This window comes from Parasteatoda tepidariorum, chromosome 5 (genome assembly GCF_043381705.1).
Source record: "Parasteatoda tepidariorum isolate YZ-2023 chromosome 5, CAS_Ptep_4.0, whole genome shotgun sequence".
In the NCBI taxonomy this organism is placed as follows: Eukaryota; Metazoa; Arthropoda; class Arachnida; order Araneae; family Theridiidae; genus Parasteatoda; species Parasteatoda tepidariorum.
Genome location: NC_092208.1, coordinates 68054499 through 68077529, shown reverse-complemented (window position 1 = coordinate 68077529; position 23031 = coordinate 68054499). Strand labels below are relative to the sequence as shown.

Below are 23031 nucleotides of genomic sequence, written 5' to 3'. Positions count from 1 at the left end.
CATTATTGCATAATATAAGTATATATTAATGAGTATACCGAAAGCCTATGATCTGAAAAAATCAATAAAGGAAAAATAGAAGGAGATATATTTTTTTAGTAAATTTTGCATAGGAAACAAGTCATTTATTGTTACCAACTTTGAAAATTAGCTATATCAGATGGTGTTGCTGACTAGTAAAACTATTAAACAATATTTTCTGCTACATGACAGATTGTTACAACTAAAATGCTTGCACTAGTGTCTGCAAATTTTGTCCTCAGACTGAGTCACTTTGTTATTCAAACAAAGGCTTTTTCAAAAGTATTGTTTTATTGTCTAATTTAGCATGAAACACCATCTGTTAGTAAACTTTGCAACTTTTAAGAATTGATGATAATAAATCTAGTTTCCTAAGCAAAATGCAGCTAGAAGTACATTTCTATTTTCTGTTTTTCTTTCGTTGATTTTTCTAAAAAACAACGGTATTTTGGGGGCTTCAGGTATTCAACATTTAGCCTATTTATTATAATTATTATTTTATATATTAAATTTGAAATTGTTTTAGTTGAAATACATTTTTGTTTAATCCATTTGTAATGTGGCCTTTTCATTTTTCACTGCAAAAGACCTTTAATAAAAGAAATTAGCCCTCTGTAGTTTAATCATTTTTATAATGAGTGCTCATAAATTGTAGTATATATAATTTTTTTAAAAATTTTGCCTGTAAGTATTATTTATAATACAACTAATCACAATTCTCGATGAAAAAAGGGCAATAATCAGGATAAAATATAACAACTAATAAAACATTTTATTTTTCTGGTTGATCATTTTTATAATAGTTATTCTTAAATGTAGCTATTTTCTTGACAAAATTGTTATGCGAATTTAAATTAATACATTTGCAAAGAAAAAAAAAGTTGCATTACTCTATTTTTTTCCATTTTTAAGTATGAATAGTTTAATCTGGATAAAAACTTATAAATTAATTATTATCTGTTTTTTAGGTTAATCGTTCTGATAGTTCCATGTTTTTACCCTTAAGTAGCCTTCTCGAAGCCTGTGAACAACATCCAGAATACTTCTTGCTTTCAGTAGTTCCAGAAGGCTACTTGAAGCCATCTGATTGGCTTGAAGGTATATTGGCTGGCCTGTTGGATATGAAACCCACGGAAAATTTGTTATATTGGCTAAAATGCTTCCGAAGCCTTACTAAATTGTCTGTTTCTTTAGTGGAGAAAAATCTGACTGATTTTGTTAAATTATGTCTCCTTGACATAGATATAGTAAGTTGTTCTATTATTATTATTGTTATTTTTTGTCATGTGACTAATATCTCTAGTTTTAATGAAATCAAAAATATTTCTGTTTTACTTTGACTAATAATAATGATTATTGTGTATTATAAAATCAAGAGCATTGAGTATGAGGATTAATTATTCAAAATTTAGTATGCAATTTCATTTAGAAATAAATTACGAAGCTCATCCAGAAAGTAAGTTTTCTGAATTTTTTAAAAAAAAAAGAACTCACACTTGCAGGATCATATTTATTGGCAACAAGTACAGCAATGTTTAAGCTATTTTCCAACATAGCCACCACCAGAATTGAGACACTTGTCGTATTGTGGGATCAACTTTTGTAACCCTCTGTTGTAGAACTCTGCCCCCTGTGAATGGAACCAGTGTGTGACAGACGTCTGCTGTTACTCTGAAACACTGCCGAAATTGTGACGTTCCATTCAAAACAAGAGTCGTGGAATGTTTACTGCAGGTGTTGCGCTCCTCCTTGATAAAGAATGATTGTCCGCATACGGCATGACACACTGCTGCTGTTTTGACAAAATTTGGCTGGGAGTTGTTTGATCATCCACCCTACAGCCCAAATGTTGCTCTCAGTGATTTTCATGTTTTCTTGCACCTCAAGAAATTCCTGTCCTCCGATGAGCGTTTTGGCAACGATGAAGAGCTGAGAACTTCTGTCACACGCTGGTTCCATTCACAGGGGGCAGAGTTCTACGACAGATGGATACAGAAGTTGATTCCACGATGCAACAAGTGTCTCAATTCTGGTGGTGGCTATGTTGTAAAATAGCTGAAACATTGCAGTACTCGTTGCCAATAAATATGATCTTGAAAGTGTACTTACTTTCAGGATGCGCCTCGTAATAAGATCTTTAGTGTCATTAATTTTAAAATTAGTGCAGGGTGGTTGTATTTAGTAGTCAAACTTTTTATTTCTGAGTATAATCAAATTGTTTTAAAATTAAATGTCATATTGTAAAGCATTTATAAACCTCTTTTTTATTGTTTTATCGTCCCTATAAAAAATATCCTTAATAAGTAAAATAATTTCCTTATGTTTAGTAAAATAATTTCCTTATTTTTTAAAGTAGTTTCTTGATATATACATTACGCTATGCATTGATACCTACATTGTGCAATATTAACAATAAAAAAATTTAAATTCTTAAATTTTGTTAAAATTTAAGTAGTAGATCATATTAAGATATGGGCTTCATATTTTCTGAAGAAAATTTATATTTGTTCAGAAATATTTGTCAAAAAAATTTTATTAAAAAAATCTTATTAGTTCTATATATGGTACTGCCTTTTTGTGGACTAAATCCTCACAAAAGGCAGTACATATATAGGGTATCCCTGGATGATGACAAATTTTAAGGGAAGTTAGAGGACATCACAAAGATTCAGAGTTGCATCGAAACCTCTTAATCAGAAACTAAGTGTCATTGTCGCCTCTAAGTGTCGTCGTTCAGAAGGTGGATTGGTTAACTGGCCATCACGCTCTCCTGATTTAAGCAACATGGATTTCTATTGTAAGGATGCACTGAAAAGTGCTGTGTAGGCAACATCTATGGATTCCAAAATGAATCTGGTTTCAAAAAATTGTCTGTGCTACTGCGGATATCCAACAAATCCAGGTGTCTTTAAGTGAGTCTGTCAATTCATGACTCAATAGAGTAACACATGCAGCGCTAGCAATAGTGGAAACTTTGACCATCTTTTGTGACATTTTAACGTATAATCTGCAATGGCCCACGTAATATCTTTGGCCAATAAATATTTCAGGTGAACTCAGTCTTTGTTTCTTGTATCTGTCGTACTATTTTTCTGCGACGTTTCCAACCATTGGTTGCTGTGCATGCCTCCCCTAAAAGTTTGTTCCAATAATATTAGAGAGAATATTGTGAAATTTTTTATTATTTTTTGTATGGTAGCATTCATTTGTAAATGGTTTCATGTTAAGAAAGAAAAGATCTACTATCTTGTGGTTTGTTAATATTTCCTAACAATCCCTTCGATTAAAGGATATTTTTTTAATGTATTTTGTTACAATTTATATTCAATATTTTCAGTTCTGATGTTTTTCAATTATGATTATTAAATTCTTGTACATCTATAAACAATTATCGGAAGTATGCTAAAGAAACTAAAACTCAGTGGCGCGACAGCCCATAGAGGACCAAGGCCTACTGTGCCCGTCTCAGTTTTCTTGACCTTGGGCTCTGTGGTGCGGGAGCAGATGTTCCGGTTAGGGGGTCTGCCAAACGCGGAACCCCCAGTGTTTAGTTCCCAAGCATGCTTGGTACTCATTTATCGACCCACTGAAGGGATGAAAAGCTGAGTTAACCTTGCCTGGCCCGAAGATCGAACCCAGGACCTGTGGCATGGAAGCGCTACCACTCAGCCACCGCTCGTCATCCGAAGTGTGCTATTATACTTAAAAGTTTTACAAAACGTCTACTGTCAAACCCCAATATTATGAATTGGAAGAGAGACACTAAAAATGTCAGAATATTAAAAATTTAGTTTTTCAAAAAACGATTACTTTACGAAAATTCAGTTAAATGCCGTAATCGTATTGACATTTTAAAAGTTGTATAACATGCATTTATTTCAAAAGCAGTTACTTCAAACAATATTCATTTGTGCTAAATACAAATTTTTCAGAATGGTAATTTTTTATAATTGCAGTTGTTACATACATTTCAATCATCATTATTAAAAGTTTAGTTGGCCAAAAATACTTTTGGGATACTTTTAAAACCTGTCAAACCTTCGTATTATGAACAAGTTTTATATTTTAATAAATCAAATTAAATGTTTCTTAATAACTGGGGCAAAGTAGTAATTATATTACGTATATTTATTTCAAAAAAATTTTCAATTGTATTGTAAATACTGATTCTAAAGTTTGTTAATTTTTTAGAATTGTATTTGTTACTTGTATTGCAATCATCATTATTAAAAATTTTAGTAATTGGATAATAATTGTAATTGGATTTAACTAATTGGATAAATACTTTTGTAGTCTATGGAACTTGTCAAGCATTGATACTATGAACTAAATTCAGACCCTAAAAATTTCCCAAATCAAAAATCAAATGTTTTTTAGCAATTCAGTCAAAGTTATTATTATATTGACATTGTAGAAGTTGAATTATTCTATTTATTTGAAAAACAATTATTTCAAACAATATTTATTTGTATGAAAGGTAAATTTCTTGGTTTGGTAATTTTTATAATTGCATTTGTTACACATATTTCAATAATCTTTATTAAAAATTTTAGTCTGCCAAAAAGATAAATACTTTTTTAACGTATGAAACCTGTCAAACCTTGATATTATGAACTAAAAGTCAGACCCTAAAAAATTCACCTTATCAAAAATAAAATATTTTTATCAAATATTTTTTAGCAATTCAGGCAGTCCGCATTTAGCATTCAGTAATTATTATGTTGCCATTTGAAAAGTTGTATTGCATGTATTTATTAATTTCAAAAACAATCCTAACAATATTTATCTCTATTAAATGCAAATTTTAAAGTTTAGAATTTTTATATATATTACATTTATTACAAGTACTGCAATAATCATTATTAAAAATTATAGTCAGCCAAAAAGATAAACATTTTAGCAACCTGTGGTCTAAAAAGGAAATAAAATATTGATAATATGAATACTTAGTGTGAACAAAAAGCTACTTGACTATACGGCAAGTTTAAATTAACATAGTATTAATGGTTTGAGACAAGTTGTGTCACATATCAACAAAATAGGGAGTTTAAATAACTTTAAAGTTGACGAAGATATGATTAAAGTGGCTCGTGCAGCATTTAAGAATTATTCTGCTGGATTACAGGTTGAGAAAAAAGAATGTGAAAACACTGAATCTGAGGAAAGCAGATTGAAAGCTGCTGAAATTGATTTGCAAAAAAAAATTGAAGGCTTCTCAGGATCTCTTAGCCACAGCTGAAAAAAATATTAAAGATGGGTTAAATAATAAAGACATGTCGATTATAGAAAGCGAACAGATCCTCGTATCTGAGGAAAAGTCGAGGATAGCAGAATATTTAACAGCATTGGAAGATACCAAATAGAAACTTAATTTTTTAATGCAGGGACCTTCATAAAAGTTTAAAAAAATAAGACACGTTATTAGTGAACAAAATTGAAAATTCTTGTTATTAAATTCTTGTTTTAATTCTTTTTATTACATATGCTCCAAATCTCCGTTTCACTGCTCCAAAATTGCCTTTTTGTTGCTCCAAAGCCATGTTTAGCCACTTGCACCACTGGATATGACTTAGCTGTCAAAATCTAGCAGTTTAAGAAAACTTTTAAAATAATAAAAGTTGAATTGCAAGAGTTAAAAGAAGAAAAATAGCAGCAAATAATTTTACATGTTACAAGCAAACTTAATTAATAATTTGCTGTGATTTTTTTTTTCTTGTTATAAAATGCCTTAGATTTTCTTATGTATTCAAATTTAAAAATAAAAGATTGGTAGGTTTTTATGTCAATCCTTAACATTTGTACTTTAACAAGATTTATTAAAATATTTGAAATTGGAAAGTGTAATTATGTGTCAAAGTGATAACTAATTTATTTTTCTTGACGAAGTTTGACAAAGTCAAAATTTATTTCAAAAGGGATAGAAATTAAATTCAAAATATACATTTTTGCAAGTTCCTTATAATAACTGCTTTTTAATTTTTTTAAGAAAAACAATCTTTTACACAAAGTTTTTAAATTTTTGATAAATCCTTAAAATTTTGGACTCCTTGGATACTCCTTGGATTTCTTCTTCTGATCTCTGTATGAACCCTGTATAAAGAATATTTGGATGTATACAGTGTAATTAATCTGTGTCATTTAATCTTTTTGTCATTTTATTGAAAGTTATATAATTTTTTTTTCTTTCTGTTTTAGGCAAATAATGAAATCAAACAAGAGTTTTGTAGATATTTTATTCAAATTGTTACACTATACTCAAGACTAAATCAGCTTCCCAAATTTTATGTGAAACTTCTTTTAAATTTAACTGAATGCATTAAAAACGACACTTTTGGTGAACTCATAACAAGAGGTCAGATATATCCAGAGATACTCCAAACTTTAGCACAGCAATTTCAAGACCTTTCATTTGGACAAATTCTTGATTTGGGAAAGATATTTGCTGAAATTTACACTACCTTTGCAAATTTGAATCAATTGTTTGCTTCTGGAAAAGGTAAATTTTTTTTTATCTGGTCCTCTTTTTCTGCTAATCATTTCATTTAAAAATGATGAATAAATGATGAATAATATTAAATAGTTCTGTAGAATTTGGCGCCTAACATCATTGATTAGGTGAAAATAGTTAAAACCCTGCTAATTTTCAGAGATTTTAAATATAATTTATATATTTAACTTTTGATTATTATATTTTCAAACATATAACTTCAGTCCAAATATGCTTAATTATTTTGCTTCATGTTATAATTTTTTATACATAGTTATGTAGAGCAAAAAGATCTTTTTTTTTCTATTTTTTCGTTCTGCCAAAATTAAAGAAAAAAAATTCTAACTTAATTGTCTTAGCTGATTAAATTTTACTGTTCATCCCTTTAATTAAATGCATATCTATATTTATGTAAAAATTGCACTAAAAATCAGATTGCGTAAAATAGGTTTAGACTTTACAAGATATTTTTTAGTCTGAAATATCTTTATAGGATATTTTTCTGTTTGGTCTTATATTTGAATATCAAATATATGTTATTGATCACTACATCTTTTTATAGTAAAGAACTTATATTTATTGTAAATGGTTGCAAAGTTTTTTTCCCCTTCTGAACTATATTAAAAAAATACTTAGGGAAAAAATTTGACTAGCTGATTTTGATTAATTGGTTAAAGTTTTATTTTTAATTTAGCATCATTAGTAAAATAAAATTTATTATGCTATAAAAAATTGGCAATTTATTTTAGGTAAAATTTTTATATTTAGTCTTTTAAATTTATTTAGAGAAATATTAAACTATTTTCAACTCATTGTAGTTTAGTTCTTACTATTTATTGATTGTTACTTAGTTATTATGAATTATAACTTTCATTATTGTTTTTTTTTTCCAATTTAGGTGCATTATTCTTTTTTTCTCAAATATTTTCTTCGTTTCTTGTACACACCAAATTATTTGATGAAGAAGTTCCAGATAGTGTGTATCCAAAGTTCAAAGATCTAGTGCTATATATAACTGAAGAATTAAAGAAGAATGTATCTGTCCTTTATAAAGAAAAGAAAGAGGTATAAATTTTTCTATATATTCTAATCTTGTGTAGATGTATTTGCATTGTCTTCACTTAGTTTTATAATTGGTGAATTTATTTTTTAATTATTTGTTATTTTATTTAATGTTTACTTTTACATTAAGTTTGAAAAGACCCATCACCTGCTGCCCATCACCAGCTTTTTTAGAAATATTTAAGAAGTTATAATTTAACTTTTTTCAAGCAAATGTCTAATATCTTATGCAAATTAAGTTATTTTTACTATCTTTTCAAATTTCTATTGACGTTTTAACTTGTGAGTTGATAGGCACATATGGATAAATAAAAAAATGCAGGCTGCAATACATAAGGAAAATTTATTTGTGTTGCAAGAAAAAAAGAGAATGTAAGAATAAAATGTCTAAATTTAGTTCTGAGCAACATTTTAAGTTTGAATACTCTACTAAAATGTATAGATTACTTCTAATTAATACTGAATTGTAACAGTTTATGCGCAAACTAAGATTCCAACGAGCTCTTTGTTAGTTTGTTGATTGCATATAAAATTATGGAGCACTTACAAGTAAATGCAAAATATTAAACAGTGGAAAGAGCAAACAATTAAAAATGGAATAGAAGAAATAACATTTATCAGCAAGAGGGTCAACCTCTCTCTCTGAGACTGGAAATAGAATGAATATAATGTCACTAGATGACATTCTGAATATTGTTGTCATGGCAGTGTGTAAACAGTTCTGTTACAGAGTAACTATAAACTGAAAAACGAAAAAAATATTGTTGAGATTTTTGTTCTTTTATTTTTTTTTAGGTGCAGCAGCTTCAAAGATCTTTCTTATTGTTATGTTATGCTCTTGGAGAAATTAAAATTGCCAGTTATTGCTGTGCTGATGAACCTTCAGAAGATTTATTTACAATGAAAAGTTCAAACAATGCACTTGATTGTTCCCTTGTACATAATTTCTTTGAGGAAGGTCATGCTGATTATTTACAATCATTTTGGGAAAGTGATGATAAAATTCTAAGTTTACTAGTTGTAAGTTTTTTTTTTAAAACTTTTTAATTTTGTATAATAATTGTGAAAATTTATTTTTTATGTTAAATGTTATTATATTCTATTTAAGATAATTTAAATCAGTGCATAAAAAAATTTTTTTTTTTAATTGCTGTTTTTAAAATTAACATTATTTGGTTGAAACTTCATTTTTTTAATTGCATAACAAAAAACTCTTTTTGGTTTCTTTTTATCTGATTTTCTTTTATAAATATTTTTCAGAAAATCATTGAAAATGTAACTGTTTGGAAAATTAAAAATTTCATCTGAGATTTATAAAGCCTAGGTGGCTAAAAAAGGAATAAATTTATGTTTGAAGTATCTAGAAGTTCAATATTTTTCAAAAAAAATTTTTTTAGCAATAATTTAAAAAGAAAAATTTTTTTCAACTTTAAGTATTATTTATGCATAAGTGTTGTTTTCTGTTTAAAAATAACTCATACATGAAAAATTCATAATTAAATTTATGCTGTTAGCTACAAATAAATCTTTAAAAAAAAAAAAGAAAAAAAAATTCCTGAGTATTTTTATTTTTCTTCCTGTAATATCATTTATTGAACAAAAGCTTGCTATATATTAGTTATTTTTAATAGATAAACATTATTTGTTAAAAATTAGTGCACTTGTACTAGTTTTAAATTTAAGTAATCTATTTTTAGTTCCAACTTATGATTCAAAAAGCAAAATGTCTTCTTTGCAAGAAGGATGCTTCTGAGGATGAAAAGTCTCATCTACAGTTGGTTGTCTTGACTCTCATACAACATGCTCAAGAAAACACATCTGCAAGTGCATCATGGGACTTAGATGTAATTATTATTTATCATAGTACCCTTCTTATTTATTATTGTATTTAATTATAACACATCATTTATTTCTTGCAGATGTGTACCCTTGATACAAGTAATTATGGTACAGCTGTGTGGAGATTACTTCTAAAGCTCATTCCCCTTGTCATCAATATGCTGAATCATAAACAACTTCTCTCACTTTGCCATTCTTTCCACAGTGTCATTTTAAACGGGTAATTTGGTCTTAATTAAAAGTTATCGCGCTTCTTATTTACGCAAGTAAGGTCAGAGTAGTTGGAAGGGTGGCACAGTTTTAAGCCCGCACATTTCAACGACTCTAAAGATCAATGATATTAAAGAAAAGAGAATTTTTTCTATTGATTATTATTTTTTTTTATTGATTTGTATTTTATGATATATTTTTTGCATTGAAAATTCAAAAGCATTATTTTCTATTTCAGTCATATAAATGATTATTTAGGTATTGCTTTTGATGGGGACTTCAGTGACGAAAAGCCTTCATAGATATGTTTAAACATTTTTAGATTATTAAAGCATCTAAACATTATTGCTAAGCATTATCTTGGCATAAAATAATGTATCATATTGAAATCCTTTTTTTTTTTAATTAGGAGGAATATTCTTTGTTTTAATGGTATCATTTGTAATTATTTTAGATCATAAAATAAGGACTCTATAATGATCACTTATTTTATTACATTAGCTATTAAAGCACTACCTATACTTAAAGTTTTGTTTACTATTCTATGGGTAATGATATTTCTGCAATGGTTCAGGAGATAGAGTGTTCGCCTTCCAATGAGGTGAACCGGGGTTCGATCCCGACTGTGGCTGGTCGATACGAATTCCGCATCCGGCTTGCACCGACCACAGTGCTGACGTGAAATATCCGCCTTGGTAGACGGATCATAGGTTAGAGTCCCCTTGCCATCAGGCTAACTATGGGAGGTTCTTGTGATCTTCGTCTCCATGCAACGCAGATGCGGGTTAGCTTCATCGAAAAGTCCTCCGTAAAGGCAAAATTTCTCCCAATACTTGATCCAGGAGTTCTTTTGTCTTCTGGATTGAGTTCAAAATTGCAAAGCTGCGGAATCGAACATTAGTAGTCTTAAACCAAAAAGAATTGGGTCGGCTGTTCAACAATGGTTATAAAAAAAACTAAGCTATGATTTTTTTCCCCTCCCATTGCGTTAAATATTTTTTCAAAACAAGTGTTAAGCATTTTTGCAAATTATGAACTTATTAACCAACTGAACTTAACTAAATCATTTGCGCAAAATATCTTGTGTTTAACACTTTAAGTTATTATAAATTATTTTATCAGTCTCTTAACTAACATGGTTTTGCCAAGTTTAGTTCTTCATTTATTTCTTCATGCTTTCTGATCCATAAGACTTTCACTATACCTTTTCGTCTGATCCTGTCCTTAGCAACAGACCAGGTCCGTTTCCTGACCAGCAATCTTTAAAAACTTTAGCTTGTTTAGCTTGTTACCATCATTTATTAGTAGCGAGTTAATGTTTACGTTATATTTGTACACTCATAATAAAACAACCTCGCGTTACTATGTCCCTTTTTTGCTTGGACAACTAGGGTTATTATATTTTGCATTATCTGCACTTGAATATTATTGTCTTTATTTGTTTATTATTTTTTATTAGTGTGTGTCTTCTTAGTTCAGATTTATTTATTGATTTGATTTTTTTTTTCAATTTCAGCCAAGAAATTGATGATAAATTTAGTTTAAGCCAAATTGCACTGTCGCACGTAAAAAGTGGGTTCTTTTTGGAATCAAAGTCTTTTCAGTCTGCCTTTGTTATGTCAATGTGGAAGAGTGAAGATTTGATTTTGTCTAGGAAAAGGTAAGAATGGCAGTGACCTTTTATGCATTATTATACATTGTTTATATTGGCTAGCTTGTTATTCTTTTGAGGAACTTTCATTAGTGGCCAAGAAAAGAGATTTAAGCCTGATGTTGCCGTGTACAATCAACTGGACAGTGCAAACAGGGTATTAGACTTAAAGAAGATTTAAAAACCTTGGAGTTTTTACATTTTAATTTTTTTAAAGCAGATAAATAATTTTAAAAAACTAAAATAAAATAAAAAGTATGTACCTATGAGAATTTGTTTGATTTTGGTAAATGAAAACATTAAAAATTTTTTTTTTACAACTATGACATCTGTAGTTATGTATCTTAGTTACTAACATTTTAGACCAAGGCATGAAAAAAAAGTGAGCTTTAAAATTTAATGACTTTTTATGTCTTGTCGTACATTTAGAGGTGGCCGATTTCGTATTTATGAAATATGTTTATTTTTCTTTAATAATAATTTGTTAGCCACTCATCATTGAACATAAAAAAAGTTCATTAATGAAATTGAATACTTTTTTTTTAAATAGGGTAAGTGAGGAATTATTATCTGAAGATGTAACATTGAACGATGTACTACTGAAGTTGAACAGTTTTCGAGGCAAATGGATGAAATATGCACAAACAACACCAAAATGCCAAAAGGGAGAAACGTACAACCCTTTATGGACTGGCATTAAAGAATCGTGTGAACTTCTGAATCAAGTATTGTTGAACGATTCCTTATGCAACCTTAAGATGAAGCCACAACTTTTCAATAAAATCAAGGTATTACACTTTCACCCTTGCTTTATTAAAGATATATAATAGTGAAATAATTTATTTTTCATGTTAATGTTTTTTTTTAAATTTTAAGAATTGATTTTTTATTTAACACAGTGGTAGCATTTAGGACTTTTCAGATACAAGGTATTTCCGAATGCTTTCCTCTAACATATATTTTTTAAATCTTTGTATAAAAATATGTCAAGAAACTGAGCGGATCAGGGATTTTAAATAAATATTTGAATGAAAAAGCAAAACTCTGCCATTTTTAAATTCTACCTCAAACACCTCTTATTTTTTAGTTGTCAGTATTGGTAGCTTACTGTCAATCATCATGTAAGATGCAATCACGTTATATGAAGGGAAAAAAAGGAATTCTATATACTTTGTTAAAATTTTGTTTCATTCGAAGCCTTGTCTGGTTAAGCTGTCAATAATATTAAAAAAAAATTTAAGTATTGTGGAATAATATTTGTTTAGGGTAATTATATTTTTTGAATCACTAATATTTTAAATCAGTAATAATATTTTTTGAATTAATAATTTTAGAGCATGTTATGAAATTGCAGTAATTTACAAATATCAGCTCAGTTTTGAAGTTTATTTCTCTATTTTAAATTTCTCTTCTCAAGAATTAATAGATGAGTAAAAATTCTCGTCATTTATTTATTTTTTGGGATAATACTTGTCAGGACTCTGATTCCACTCCCACTCATCTAAATGACTCCTGACCTGAAGGTCAGTGGCTGAGTGATGCAGGAAGTGTAGTTTTCCTTTCGTGAGAGAGGAAAGGAGTCAAAAAGAGAAGGACTCGAGAGAGAGAGAAACAATATTCTGGTCATTAAGCTGGGAGGGTATAGGTGAATGCGAAGGGGATAGCGACTCTCCCGAGGTGAAATGTTGGATTTTGATATTATTTTAAACTTGTATAATTGTAAATATATATATAATATCAATCCAGAACCTGAAATAAATATATATATGATATAAGTCCTGTCATCCTGCCAACTACGCTATTGTGAAAAGCTTTTTAATTTCTTGGTTCGTTTTTGGTATACTCAGAAGGATGACAGAACTTTATATATATATATATATATTTACAATTATACATGTTAAAATTAAAAACAAAATCCAGCTTTCTACTTCTGGTTACTCCTTTCACCTTCATCTGTAATCTTTCAGCATCATGTCCATAATGTTCTTTCACACGAGTGAGCAGTGTCATAGTTTTGGGGAGGATTTGGGGGACAATACCCCGTCCGAAATTGTACATTACTGGATTAGTGGATGCAGTTTTAAAAAATTTTCATTTTTGATTTTTTGTACTTTAAATATTTAGAGATAAATTTTCTTTATGTATATATATAACATCACAAGGAGATAAACCTCCTCTAAACATGCATTAAAAATACGCCACAGCGAGTGAGTCCTTCTCTTTTTAACTCCTTTTTTTTCTATAGGGAAACGACACTTCCCTTCCTCAATGCCATCTGCACACAAACTATTTTAATAATTTTGAAACTTAGTGAGAATACTCTAGTCCCCTATCCAGTAGCAGGGGTCTGTCTAGGCTCTTTTGAGTGACACCTATTTTGTAAAAATTTAGACATAATTTGTACCGCTAAACAGTAGTAAATTTAGTCTGGACAGACCCCTGAGTAGACAATACAATTTTCAATTCTCAATACAAATAATAAATTTTTTCAAATCAATTGTTATTTATGCTAGAAGATTTAATTGTTTTATTACTAAAAATGAACTTTTTAAGTTTTATTACTTTTGTAATTGTTTATTATTGATTTTTATGATTTTGCTCACAATTTTTTTCTTCTTTTTATAGCTAATTGAGTGTTTACCTCTTGAATATCTACTGCCAGGAAATCAAATGCAATGTCTTGTTGGACTCTCTGTTTTATTTTTTCTCACTCCTGACTTAGGTCATAAAGACAATGTTTCTAAACTTGCTGAACAAATAGCAACTCAAATGGTCAAAATTTTTGATGGTGTTAGAAGTATATGGCTGTTTGATTTTGTGACAAGTGGACCTTTTCTTCAAAAAATCGTCCTTACAACCACTAAACTTGTGGAACAGGTAAATAACTTTTTGATTGTTTTCAATTTCATCAATTTTTGAAATAATTACAAAATTTCAGAAATGTATTACATGTGTCATAGATTTTGAAAATTTTCTGAAATATTAGCCTTGATACTTTCAATATAAAATTGACATTATAATGGTTTGATGCTTTTTTTTTTCTTTCAATATTTTTGAAGTATGCCTATTTATACTATTTTTTAGGATAAGTGTCAAGAAATAAAACCATGGATGATCTATCTTTTAGAAAGTGTTGTTAAAGAAATTTCCAGGAATCATAGCACTTTTTCGGATTTAGAATTCTATCTTACAAAGGTACTTAAAGTTTTTCTTGATTATTTCTTTCATTTTTTTTTTTAAATATGTGTTTAAGTTATCTTATTGATAAAAAAAATATCTTGTTTTAAATTAACATTTAAGAAAAATAAAATTACAATGATAACATTATCATAATTTCAAAAAGCTTTCCCATATTTGAATTTATTAGAAACACCTTTATAACAGAAATGAAAAATAATAATATAAAGAATATTTTTATAAAACTTTTATTTATTTGATTATTATCTCAGTACTATTGAAAACAAGTAGTAATGTTCTAAAAGGAAATCTCTGTTTAAAATTAATTGAAGTTTTTTTTTTTATAGAATAAAAAATCTACTAAGAGTGAAACCGATGTGGTATTTCTTTTGTCTCTATCTGTGATTTTGGAAAAGCTGTCTCAGGTATTATATAACTTTTGTTTAAACTACGACTTATCTACTATTAGCATCACATTTTCTGGATTTTAAATCTTTAAGCTGTACCTTAATATATTCTTTACTAAACCATATACACCAAAGAGCCATTACATTATGACCACCCTGCTAATAACATGTAGGACCACCTTTAGCCCTCAAAACTGCTAGCACCCGCTGTAGCATTGATTCCACAAGGTGCTGATAGGTAGTCTGAGGTATCTGGTACCAAGCGCTCACCAACTGGTCCTGCAATTCCATCACATTGCGAGGGGGTAGCGTGGCAGCACGAATTTCGTTTTCTAAGTAGGACCACAAATGCTCTATTGGATTAAGGTCAGGTGAATTTGGGGGCCAAAACATGACTTGAAAGTCACTGTAATGTTCCTCGACAATTCGACCCTTATGACACGGTGCATCATACTGTTGGTAAACACAATCCCCCACAGATGAATGGGTGAACCTGGTCTGCAACTATGTTCAAGTAGCATACAGACGTCAGGGATTGTTCGATGAGGATTATGGGTCCTAATGTGTCCCATGAAAACATTGTTCCTGGGCGAGAAACCATGAAAACCTGGGAGAGCCCATTGTTATAGATGGAGGATGGTCATAATGTAAGGGCTCTTCGGTGTATTCATTTCAATTGTGTTGAATAAAATTTAAATTTTAATCTTTCGGCTGTAACTAATTTAATTTTAGGATGTTAATAGCTGAACAGGGCCTCCACTAGAACCTGAAATACAACTATTTGCTTCTAAAATCTGTGACTAATATTATTATTATTATTATTTTTAAAATCAAAACAGCTAAAAAAGCGTCTTATTTTCAGAAAAATGACAACTATTTAATGACTACTAAATGGCAACTATATAAACCATATGGAAATAGTCAAAACAGGGATAATTAGCTACCAAAAAATTGACCAGAGAACAACATGAGTTTATGATACAATTTTCACGAACCGAGTGTGTTAAAAGTGAGGATTCAAAATCGTGTGTAGTCATACCATCATATTAGAAGAATTAGATTTTGAAAAACCATGTCCAAACGACTTAAAATGTAGATAAATGAGATTAGAATTAATGATCAGAAAAATTATGCTGACTTCACGGTCGTAAATCAAATATATAAGAAAGTGATTACTGCTATTTGAAATTCCAGTATCCATATAAATTTTAAATATCAGAATTTGGCAAACCATGTGGAAACATTAAAAAAAAAAGTTATTAATAACTGAAGAAAAAAACTATTGAAAAATAATGTAGATTTAATATTGAATCATTGCGATTTGTGTGCATCAGAATGTGAAATGTGCGTCTCCTAACAACATAATATTAATATATCAGAGCAGGAAACAGCTATAAAAATTATAAAAAACTAAACAACTATGAAAATGACGGAAAACGAAATGACTGTAAAAATGATAGAAAACTGTTGAGAAAATGGCATAAATAGAATTGGTGCATTAAGTATCACAAGTGATTACCCTAATATGAATTAATATGAAATTTTGAACTTGAGAATCTATGTGGAAATGGCTGAATTTTTTTTTTAATAACTGGTCAGAAGACAACATATATTTACCAGGAATCATCGCAAATTAGTTGCATAAAAGAATTCAAAATTCATGTGTCATAATAATATCATTCTTAAACATTTTATTAAAATATAATAATGTGGAAATGTTAAAAAAAAAAAAAACAAGAGGAATTTACTGAGAAATTGGCGTTATCAGAGGATATTATTTAGGCTACTATTATTTATTTCTGAGGATACTTTCTAGACTACTATTTTTGAGCTTTTAGGACAGCTATTTTTGAATAATCAAAGGTCACTCTCACTTAATTATATATTTATTTCATCTACATTCAACAAAATTTTAGTTTGTTATTTATTGAATTTTATATCTTTCAGGTGAACCCACCCAGTTTAATTTTAGCATATTGATATTATTTACTGAATTATATATATTTCAGATATACCCAATTTAATTTTAGTGTATTATTTACTGGATTTTTGAATCTTTCAGCTGTATCGAAGATCATATCTTTCACCTGCTCTCAAAGAAACTCGTCATAAGATATTCAATATGAGTGGACATTGCTTTATAAAGTATTTAAAAAGTTATAAAGCTAGCTCCAATGAATATATTCTTGAATATCTATTGTCGTGTTATACAGCATTGATAGAAACTATACATTTACCTGATTGTGCTGTTGATTCACGAGTGAAAGATCACTGTTTAGAAGAAATACCTTGCAGAACTGCACTGTCTATTGAAAAGCTCTCTGATAAAAAAGTAAATAAAAGTTTTAAATTTTACTTTCCTATATTTGTTAGATTTTTTCAAATCTGATTTTTTAGATTTTGCATCCTTAAAAATTTTATTCATTGTAGGTTGAAATGACATCAAATGTTTTGTTCTTCTATTTTAAAGGGTTTTATTTGGGAAACAAATTTAATATAAATAGAATATCGTGCAGAGAGCATTTATTCATGATATTTAGTTTTATTTGAAAGTGAATAAGAATTATAAGAGGAAAGGAAACTCATTCAGTAACTATTCTACTTTATATGGAATGTAATTTATCTGAATAAAAAATATGCAGTTTAGTAAAAAAAAAAAAATATTAATGATAACAAATCTAGTTTAAACTACTAAACTAAATAACTTATTAAACTAAGTGAAATACTAAACTGAAAATGTTTAAATAAAACTAACCTTTTTTGGAAGAGTGCTACTGGAAAAAATAAATCAGTATTTTAGCTATGAGTAGCTGCAACTTTTTTAGTGTAAAAATAACAGCATCAATTTAAAGACTTACATAATATTTTAGCTACTTACATAATATTTTTGAATTAAAGAGCTTATGTAGTTAGGCGGCTTTTGTTTTCTATAATAAAACCAAAATATAGCAGGTTTTCAGGTCTATGGAAAAAATTAATTAAAATTTATATTTTACTGTACAACAAATTACTAATATCTTTAATTTTAAAAAAAAACTTATTTAAAACTTAAAAAACTTAATTAAAAAAAAACTTTTTAACTAAATACTTTCTGCTTTCCATTTCATTGAAGTGTATTTTTCCTCTCATTCAATAGGCAAAATCTGAAATCTACTTGAAATTCATTGCAAAGCTTTGTTGCCTAAAAGACGCATTATCAAGTTATCTTCCTGAAGATTTTCCTCTACTTTCATGGAAAGCAATAATTTTGAACCTAGAAAACAGAGGACACTTTTCTACGAAAGAAATAACATCAAATTTAAATAACTCTACTGGGCATTCCTGTGATATCTGTACTTCAATATCAAAAAAATCAACTGCTACAAACAGTATTATTCTTCAAGAATATGAAGTCTGTGCTCTACAGTCGGTTTGTAGTGTTATGAATGGTGAACAATTGAACGACAGATTTATAAATATAGCCAATGATATAGTATGTATTGAAATAATTAATATTTTAAGAAATGTTTGGTTTTTTTTTGTTGATATTTTATAATGATTTTTACTTTTAAACTTACATAAATGTTTACTCATTCTTACATTTTTTTTATGTAATGGGATAGATTTAATTTTTTTTCACCCGTTTATCATTTACAATACAATACAAAATTTGTTTAAAAAAAATATTTGATTTTTAGCTTTAGGGAAAAAATAGAACAGTTGAACGTGTTTTATAATTACTTAGAAATTATCATTTTAAAATGTTGGTAAATATAGAATTTTGTGTCTAATGTGAGTAGATTAACTGAAGCAAAAGTCTTAAAATCATCTTAATAAGAGGCAAACCTCGTTAGAATCAAAAATTTAAATATACAATTTATGTGCCTGCTTTCATTCAAACTGTGAACTCTAATTCTGCAAGAGAATGAATATTGTTGTAGAAATAACAATTTTTTAAACTTTTTTTTTCAAGCACTGTTTAGTTTGCCACTAACCAAAACAATTTTTAAATTTTTTGCACATTAAGCGTCAAAGCTCAACGTTAAAGTTATTTTAGTTTGAAGTGAACTTAATTTTTACAAATAACTTTATAACACTCTTAGCTGTGATTCAAATCCATTTTTCAAGTATTTTGTACCCTTTATTTCCAGATCTTTCAAGCAAATGTAAATGAAATATTTTGACGTTTTCAGTGGGCAGGAAAACTACTTTTTATTTACTTAATTTTTTAACAACTACTTTATTACAAATGTAGTCACTACTTAACTGCTTTAAGGAAGCAGATTTTGCATGAGGATTCAATTTACAGTCATACTGAAAAAATAAAAATAGGTATAGATTGAAAAATTTGTAGAAAATGGTAACAATAATTGGCTTATTTAAACATAGGAAATTTTTGAGAAATATCTTAACTCTGTTGTTGTTTCTAATGCCACTTGCCGGACGGGCAAGCCTGCTTGGTGAAACCGAGCAAATTTAAGGCAGAGTGTGCATTTCTTGTTCTTCAGTGGCGCCATCTATGGCCGAGAATTTGACTTCTGTCACACCATAGGCTGCTCTCGTTTATAGGGCGGACCCATTCATTCATCCACAGATCGTAATTTTGACCTGAATCAGAGAATGACCAATCTCCAATCCAGTACCCCCAGAGGTATTGATTTATTATGGGAACATGGAGGACTTTTGCGACTCGACAGATTTAATGTACATCAGTCACTTTACTACATGGGGAGTCTTCAGCCGGCGGGGTTCGAACTCTCGTACATGGGCCTAGCGCCGTACCGACCAGGCTATCCCGGCCTTATCTTAACTCTTGTTTTTATGAGCCAATTTATTATTTTAAACCATTTTTCAAACTTTTTCTTCTGGCATTAAACTTTTTAAACCTTTTTCAAGAAATTATCAGATCATTTAATTTTGTCTTTTGTTCAAAACTCTCTAATTTTCACTGAATAGTAATGTACATTGGGAATGGTATAGCAAAATATGTTCCACTGGTGGACTTATCTAACATTTGCATTAATCTGACTCAAAATAGTACTGGAATTACTGATGTTTGAACCCTTACTAATTTAACATTAAAAGTAGTTACCAGGAATCAATAAAAATTAATAGTTTTTTGTATTAAACTGCTCACTTTAGTTCTTTAAAAAAAAACTACTACGGCTACGATAGTTTCTTTACTCGTAACACATTATATCTTACCAGTTTCATATTTTTTGGGAGGGTTTAAGGGACAAAACCTCCACCAAAATTAAACATTTCCTGGTTGACAAATTATTGTACGGTAAGTAGGATGTAAATATAAAAAAGTTTAAAGTTATGTTTAAAATATAAATAAATGTTTAAATATACATATGTAACACACATGTATCTGACGCCACTGTATCTGACATGTAACTATGCAACTGTATCTGACTGCTGGGCATATTTATAAAAACTTTAACTTATCATTTTAAATTGTTTAGTTTCATATTCTTTTATTTTAGGCAAAAATCAACATCCAGTCACTAGACCCAGCATCTCTTCAAATGAATATAGAAATTTTAAAACATTTAATAGAATCATGCACAAACAAGGAAGAAGTACCACTCTCATCTCAGTCTCTCACCAATGTAAGTTTATGATATGTAGTTGTTTCTCTCTAATGTTATTAATACAATCTTTCTTTAACACAGCTACTAAGTCTATGGAATTTTCAATAGACTGCTAGATTTTTTTCAGTTTTCTCCAATTTTTTTGATGTAATCAAGATTATCCTGGTTTTTTGTTAAAATAAACTTCTTAAAGGAAGTTCCTGCAAAAAATATTTGCCCAAATGAAAGCTTACTTATTATATTACTTGCTTGGGAATTTAAATTTGCAATGCAATAATGATTTTATTGATAGAATAACAAATATTTTTTGTATTGAAATAAAATTTAGTGGGACAAATTAATTTATATAAGAGCAGTGTTGTGTATCTCCATTTTGTCAACTATTTTATGCTGAAGAGGAGATGCAAAAAATTTTTAAAAAGAATTTTACCTGAATTCAATATTCGCTTTCAATTTATGAGGATGTCGCAAAACTTGATCCACCACTTATAATGACCACCTTCTTCCATCAGTAATTAATTGTACAATTTATTAGAAACAATATATATATATATATCCATTTTGAGTATCAAGAAGATTTTATTTCATTTTATAACTGGCATTGAACAGCCAACATAATTCTAAGTTAATGACTATCACTGTTCAATTCTGTAACCTTGTCATTTTGAACCCACCAACCCAGAAGACAAGGGAACTACTGAATAAATCATTGAAAGAAACTAGCTTTCAAGAAAGACTTTTTCATAGAACTAACCAACATTTGCATTACATGGAGAGCTAAACCAGAAAAACCTTCCTCGGTTAGCACAGTGGCAAGGGGATTCTAACCCATGATTTGTCCCACTGAGAATAAGAATATTTTAACTTTCTTCATTAGAAAAAAAAGGTCAACAATGTTCAAACAAAGGATTGTGTCTACTATTTATTACTGTATCTAAGTTTGAGCCCTTATATAGTTGTCTAATTACTAATTAATTATTGAAAAAAAATATGAGTTTAATTTGTTATTTATTGAATATATTAGAATGTATATCATTTTAAATTGAAAGTTCTGACAATTATTTATTATTGTGTTGTGTTAACTATTACTAACATATTTATGTTTTACCAACGTACCTCCTCTACTATAGAATAATATGTTTATTTGATTGCTGTTATCTTAAATTAATGGTATTTCTTCGATGGGTGCAAATGACATCTGTATAGTGAGGGAAGTGTTATTTATTAGTAATATTTTTAAAACCTTTTCTTTAAACACATATAAGTAAATATATATATACCACCACAAACAGTGCATCTTAATTTGATTTATATTTATCAGCATATTATAATTTTTTTAAATTTTATTGGCGTTTAAAATCTTGTAATTACCTATACCTAAAAACTTTAATATGACACTCTGCAATAGTTTGCAGAGGATTTCCATTTTTTCCCCATAAGTCTATGATTTAATATTGCCTACATTATTTTTTATTTTTTTAGTTGTTATTTCATCTTCATTACATAATGAATCAACTCTGCCAGTCTCCATATCTGTTGTACATGGTAAAAATCCCTGTGTTTGAATTTCTACATTTCCTTGTAAAGAAACGATCTGTAAGTATATTGCTTATAATGCCGGTAATTATTATTTTTTAAAACTACTCTATAATGCAACAAAGTAATCCAAGCTTTTATGCTCTATCTTAACCATATAGAGATATTCCTTTTAATAGCTGTTGAAAAATTTATTTTACTTTTTTGTTTATGGAATCTTGAATTGTTACTGACAGCTTTTAACTACTTCATATTGTATTATCCATTTTTCTTTACAAAAATAAAAAAAAGAAGACATAGCCTTTATATTCTGTTAAGAATGAATAATGAGATTCAAATTACAACTATTTAATTCAGTTTTTAGAAATTTATTTAAACTGACATTTATAATCTTTATTTTCCATTTAGTTTACAAATCCAATAATATAATATGTTTTTTCTTTTATGGTTTCAACTTTTCTTTTATATTCTCAATAATATATTTTATATTCTATTCTAAGTTCTCAGAAAAACATTGAAAAAAAGAGTCATTAATCTAACTTCAAATTTATTTCAGTTTATTCACTTACTTGCCATTTATAATTTTTATTTTGCAATCTTTCTACAAACTCAGTGTAACATTTATTTATTTTTTCATTTCAGCTGTCTTAAATAATTCTTTTAAACTCTTAATAGTGTTAATCAAATTGAATTTCTTATTTATTTATTTCAAATTTGTTGTACGTTGTAACTGACAGTGAGATAATATTCTTTTTTCTTTCCTAGTCTTGTATTCCAAAACAGTGCCTTATTCCATGTCTTCATTCCTGCCTAAGTGTGAAACTAGATCATATGGGACCCAATGTTTTAGATTTCACAAAAGCTTTTACAGCTATTTGGAATATTGTTTATGATATTTTGCTACACCATCCTGGTATTGTTCTATCATCAAGGGCTGCATATTTATCATTTGTTTCAAATATCCTTTTGATTAATAATTAATACTACTTATATTTTACAGTATAAGATCTTTATAATGCAAACATTGAAACATGTGGCATTATCAAGAGCAAGTGAAATCCAACA

The 23031-nt window shown here is 28.6% G+C and overlaps 1 protein-coding gene across 2 annotated transcripts in view; it reads left to right on the top strand.

Moving 5' to 3' along the window:
* LOC107454583 (unhealthy ribosome biogenesis protein 2 homolog) overlaps window positions 1-23031 on the top strand; it is a 37486-nt gene that overhangs the window by 10741 nt on the left and 3714 nt on the right. For both annotated transcript variants that reach the window (XM_016071823.3, XM_071180571.1), the window contains exons 10-25: window positions 990-1268; window positions 6217-6517; window positions 7407-7573; window positions 8366-8590; window positions 9268-9414; window positions 9490-9629; window positions 11136-11279; window positions 11821-12058; window positions 13896-14147; window positions 14355-14465; window positions 14795-14872; window positions 16917-17186; window positions 17991-18326; window positions 20323-20448; window positions 21913-22026; window positions 22732-22924. In XM_016071823.3, the coding sequence (XP_015927309.2) occupies window positions 990-1268; window positions 6217-6517; window positions 7407-7573; window positions 8366-8590; window positions 9268-9414; window positions 9490-9629; window positions 11136-11279; window positions 11821-12058; window positions 13896-14147; window positions 14355-14465; window positions 14795-14872; window positions 16917-17186; window positions 17991-18326; window positions 20323-20448; window positions 21913-22026; window positions 22732-22924 (3121 nt within the window). The remainder of the gene's footprint in view (window positions 1-989; window positions 1269-6216; window positions 6518-7406; window positions 7574-8365; window positions 8591-9267; window positions 9415-9489; window positions 9630-11135; window positions 11280-11820; window positions 12059-13895; window positions 14148-14354; window positions 14466-14794; window positions 14873-16916; window positions 17187-17990; window positions 18327-20322; window positions 20449-21912; window positions 22027-22731; window positions 22925-23031) is intronic.